The sequence below is a fragment of the Silene latifolia genome, chromosome Y, assembly GCF_048544455.1.
Source record: "Silene latifolia isolate original U9 population chromosome Y, ASM4854445v1, whole genome shotgun sequence".
NCBI lineage: Eukaryota > Viridiplantae > Streptophyta > Magnoliopsida > Caryophyllales > Caryophyllaceae > Silene > Silene latifolia.
Window position 1 is genome coordinate 192,199,214 of NC_133538.1, and position 5,804 is coordinate 192,205,017.

A 5,804-nucleotide genomic window follows, 5' to 3' on the forward strand; every position below is an offset into this window, starting at 1 on the left:
CTAATCAAGACAAAACAGTGCAAAATGAATGCACACAACTCACTAAACACCATAAAATTGCCAACTCCCCATAAGATATAGATTAAACATGGGAGTATAAATCACAACAAATAGTCTTTCATTTTCCGCATATGATTTTGATTTTTTCTTTTTTTTCTCTCTTTTCTTTTCGAAATTTCCTTTTCTTTTTTTTCTTTTTTCTTCACTTCTTTTTCAATATTTCTCGTTCATTTCCTTCACCCATCCATCTCATGAAAAGATATAATAACCAACTGCAAATCAACACATTCCCAACATTGCTACCATTACTAGCTCGGCTAGGGTAGGAAAAATATGGATTGTAGCTAAATAGGGGCAAAATGGGCAATTTGGCTATGTGGAGCTCATGGGTAAAATGAAATAAAGGGGTTGCCTCTCCAAACATGTGTCACCAACCATAGACCCGAATGCATACAGGTACTAAGTAGACTAAACTCATGCTTATGCAACTTGATGTTACATGCCTTATAAGGAGTAACTACTCACTTTCTACATGAACTGGTCATGGATGACACCAGTTATAAGCTCTAAAACCTCAGAAAATGATGTAATTTGCCAAAGTTTCAAGTCAAGTCTATTTGTTCAACGCATTTTGAAACGAAATTCGAGAAATTGCAAAGACTTTTGCTAAAAGATGTGAAACAATGCAAGGCTTAAGCAAAAAGACAGTCATCAGCAATGAAAAATTCTTATCAGACTCAACCTAAAATGCAGAAATAAACATGATTTTTTTTTTTGAATTTTTCAATTTTTATGAGATTATTAGTTTTTATGAAATAAAATACAATGCAAACGTAATAAAACGTGATAACAGAAATGCAATAAAAACAACATGCAGACACGATATGGATGCAAACCCTCCCCAAACCAAACTGTACAATGTCCCCATTGTACAAAGTAAAGGAAAAGAGATGCGAACTACAGAGAGGGAAAACCAAAAACTTACAAAAGCGCGCAGACCACGGGCCTCCCCAAACCGAACCAAAAAGAGAGGTTAGTAGGGCTCTCGATCGACAAGGGAGTAGGTCGATCGAGAAGAACACGGTACTCGATCGAGACAATTAACACTCGATCGAGTCTTTTAGCAGCGCACAAACTCGATCGAGAACAGGACATCTTGATCGAGGGCTTTGAAGGGGAAGGACCACTCGATCGAGCAAGAAATCTACTCGATCGAGGGCTGTTGCATCAGTAAGCAACAGTACGGTACCTGTGCTGTACAAATTACGCATAAACTCTATTAAAATTGTTCAAACACACACCAAACAGAAATAAAGAATGTCAAAAGTTTCAAAAACAAACACAACAAAATACAATCGGGTTGCCTCCCGAAAAGCGCAGGTTTATGAGGTCCCGCACGACTTATAAGCGTCAAACATCACTCTCCGCCATCGCGTCGAAAAAGTAAACTTCGACGCGTCCAATCACAGCATCGGCCCCATAATAATGCTTCACTAGATGACCATTAACTTTGAAGCGATTCCCCTCGGAGTCCTCTAACTGAACTGATCCAAATTTAGTGACGCCAGTCACCGTGTACGACCACTCCACACGGACTTGACTTACCAGAAATAGTCTCAACCGGCATTAAACAAGAACACCTTTTGCCCCACATAGAACTCACGGGGTACAATCCTCTTATCGTGCCAACGCTTAGTCTTCTCCTTATAGATTCGGGAGCTATCATAAGCGTTCAGCCGAAACTCCTCCAGCGCATCTAGCTGCAATAAACGCTTCTCACCACACAAGTCAGCATCATAATTAAGCTGGCGGATAGCCCACCAAGCTTTATGTTCTAGCTCAACAGGAAGATGACAAGACTTTCCATACACTAAACGATACGGTGAAGCACCGATTGGTGTCTTAAAAGCCGTCCTATAAGCCCACAACGTGTCCTCTAGTTTAGCACTCCAGTCTTTCCGTGATTTAGACACTACTTTACTTAATATCTCTTTTAGTTCCCTATTAGAGACTTCGACCTGTCCGCTAGTCTGAGGGTGATACCCCAAACCTCTACGGTGTTTGACACCATATTTAGACAAAGAAAGCTACCAACAATGTTGTTCTCTAAAATGCATACCCCTATCGCTAATGACGACCCTAGGGACACCAAAATGGGGAAAAATAATCTTACGAAACAGCTTAATCACGGTCCGGGCATCACAATTGGGAGTGGCAATTGCCTCCACAAACTTGGACACGTAGTCTACAGCTACCAGAATATACCTGTTACCCTGGCTAGACGGGAATGGCCCTTGATAATCAATGCCCCATACATCGAAAATCTCAACCTCTAAGATGCCGTTCTGGGGCATCTCATGTCTCTTGAAATGTTTCCCGTTCTCGACAAGCATCACAAACTAGCAACAAAAACTTTAGTGTCGGCGAAAAGAGTTGGCCAATAAAAACCCGATCGCAATACCTTAGCACACGGATGCGATGGACCGTGGTGTCCTCCACAAGGGGCCGAATGACAGCCTTCTAGGATAGCTTTGGTCTCCCACTGCGGAATACACCGTCTGTAGAGACCGTCTGCGCACTCCTTAAATAAATAAGGGTCATCCGTAAATATTGCCGTGCATCATGTAAGAATCTCTTGCTGGCGATGAGATAAATCCGGTGGCAATGCCGATCGACAACAAAGTTAGCATAACTGCAAACCAAGGTTCAAAGCACTATCCTTAGAATTCATAGAGGTAACGGAAAAAACATCAACGAGGAAAATAAGGACTCACAAATGAAAGAATCATTAATGGGAAGAGAATCCTCCCCTCATGTTGCGTCGACGCGACGCGACGGATGGTCACTACGACATTTTCTCGCTCCCTTCTTATCCTTAATCTCCAAGTCAAACTCCTGTAAAAGGAGTATCCATCTCAGCAATCTGGGCTTAGCCTCCTTCTTGTTCAAAAGGTGTTTCAGCGCTGCATGATCTGTAAAAATAATAACTTTAGAACCCAACAAATATGATCTAAACTTATCTAATGCATACACAACAGCTAAAAGCTCCTTCTCCGTGGTAGCATATTTCACTTGAGCCTCATCCAGAGTTCGGCTCGCATAATAAATCGCACTCAGCGCCTTGTCTTTTCGCTGGCCTAGCACCGCTCCTAGTGCATAATCGCTGGCATCGCACATAATCTCAAAGGGCAGTTTCCAGTCCGGAGGCTGGATGATGGGTGCAGAGACCAAAGCCTGCTTCAAAGTGTTAAAAGCAGAAAGACATTCATCATTAAAATCAAAAGGAGCATCCTTTAAAAGCAACTGTGTAAGTGGTCGAGCAATCTTTGAGAAGTCCTTGATAAACCGGCGATAAAAGCCAGCGTGACCAAGGAAACTCCTCACCCCTTAACATTAATCGGAGGGGGTAATTGCTCGATTACTTGCACCTTTGCTTTGTCTACCTCAATACCCCTGTTGGAGACTAAGTGCCCAAGGATCGCGCCCTCATTTACCATAAAATGGCACTTCTCCCGATTTAGCACCGATTAACCTCAATACATCGCCGCAAAACTTTATCAAGGTTAGCTAAACAATTATCAAAGTCATTCCCATAGACACTGAAGTCGTCCATAAAGACTTCCATGATAGACTCGATATACTCGTAAAATATCCCCATCATACACCTCTCGAAAGGTAGCGGGGCATTGCACAAACCAAAAGGCATCCCGCGATAAACAAAAACACCCTTTGGACAAGTAAAAGTAGTCTTTTCCTGATCATCTGGGTGAATAGGGATCTGGAAGAACCCTGAGTACCCATCCAGATAACAGAAAAACTCATGAGAAGCCAATCTCTCTATCATCTGATCAATGAAAGGAAGGGGGAAATGATCTTTCTTGGTGGCGGCATTTAATTGCCGATAATCTATACACATCCGCCACCCGGTCACTAGTCTAGTAGGTATTAGCTCATTGTTTTCATTTCGGACACCGTGGTACCTCCTTTCTTAGGTACCACCCGAACGGGACTTACCCATTTAGAATTCCCAACTGAATAAACAATACCTGCGTCGAGTAGTTTCAACCTCCTCACCGTCACAACTTCCTCCATCTTGATTGCCTTTCACGACCGTCTCGCAAGGTTTGTGATCATCCTCTAACTCAATCCTATGCATGGAGACATCAGGGCTGATGCCCTTAAGGTCATCCAATGAATATCCCATCGCCTTCCTATTTCTCTTAAGAACAGTCAATAAAGCGATTAAGCGTTCGTCGTTGAGCTTAGTACTCACAATCACCGGGAACCGCTCGATCATCAAGAAAGGCATACTTAAGGAGAGAGGGAAGAGCTTTACGCTCGGGGACCTTTACTCGACCGAGCACAAAGTGTGTGCCAAGTTCTCTACCTGTTCCACCTGAACGTCGACAGCTCTATCTCGATCCGTAGTAATTCCCGCAGCTCCTCAACATCATCCTCGTCATCCGAAAAATCGCATACTCATCTAGAAACATCAAAGACTCTGCGGATCCTTAACTAAGGAATCCGACCAAAACTCGTAAGCAGACTCATCAACAATATCAACAGAATAACAAGTATCCTCTATCATTGGTCTAGACAAGGTCTCGGGCAGACTAAACGTAATCAAATCATCCCCTACCTCTAGAGTCAAACGCCCGAGTTTGACATCAATAATAGCTCCAGCTGTACACAAAAACGGTCTACCCAGAATAATCTGGGTACGGGTATCCTCAGCAATATCTAATACAATAAAGTCCACTGGAATAAAGAATTTGCCCACCTTAACGGGCACATCCTCTAAGATACCTAAGGGCCGTCTAACCGATCTGTCGGCCATCTGTAGGGTGATATTGGTCATTTTTAGGTGACCCAATTTAAGCTTAGAAAAGATAGAATAGGGCATGACACTGACACTAGCTCCAAGGTCACACAGCGCCCTATTTATCACCATATCTCCTATAACACAAGAAATAGAGAAACTACCGGGGTCCTTCAGTTTAGGGGGAGACTTTCCTGAAATTAGACTACTAGACTCTTCCATGAAAGCGACAGTAGCTGTTTCTCCAAATTCCCTCTTACGCGTAATAATATCTTTCATAAATTTTGCGTAAGGAGGTATTTGGGTAATTAACTCAGCAAAAGGAATAGTTACCTGAATGTTTCTTACCATATCCGCGAATTTGCGGAATTGTCTCTCCGTCTTTGTGTCGCGTAATCGACTCGGGTAAGGGACCTTAACCATAGGAAGTGGGTCCTCTTCTTTCTCTTTTCCTTTATCAGTTCTCGACACCCTCGCAGCACAGGAGGGCACCCCACTACGGTCAGCATTGGAATGCGTTTCCGCAGGCTCAGCTTCTCTCGATCGAGGCTCAGAAGTGCTCGATCGAGGCTCAGAAGTGCTCGATCGAGAGCTTTTCTTGCTAACCTCTCTCGATCGAGAGGTTTCATCGTGCAGATTACTCGATCGAGAGGTACAGTCTCTCGATCGAGTGGTTGCTTCCTCAGCATTGGTCGATCGAGAGGTAAGTTCACTCGATCGACCACCCTTCAGCAATTCTTCGTCATTTCACTCGAGGGAAGGGCCTCCTTGCCTAATCTTCCGATAGGCTAGAACGCTTTTGGACGTAGCCATACATGAAAAGGGACTGTGTCCCCATTCGCCACATCTTCCACAAATGACCTCAATAGTTGAACTATAACCTGTAAGCACAAAAACACTCGGGCCAAGAATGAGAACTGTCTCAAGGAATAAATTCCCGGAGACAAAAGACAAACAAAGAAACTATAAAATTGCACCGCCTTCC

General features: G+C 43.3%; 1 protein-coding gene across 1 annotated transcript; it reads right to left on the minus strand.

Annotated features, from left to right (window-relative positions):
* Positions 1 to 4,492: 4,492 nt before the first annotated feature.
* Positions 4,493 to 5,170, minus strand: LOC141629700 (uncharacterized). The gene has a single exon (XM_074442669.1). The coding sequence runs from the start codon at positions 5,168 to 5,170 to the stop codon at positions 4,493 to 4,495; it is 678 nt and encodes a 225-aa protein (XP_074298770.1).
* Positions 5,171 to 5,804: the final 634 nt, after the last annotated feature.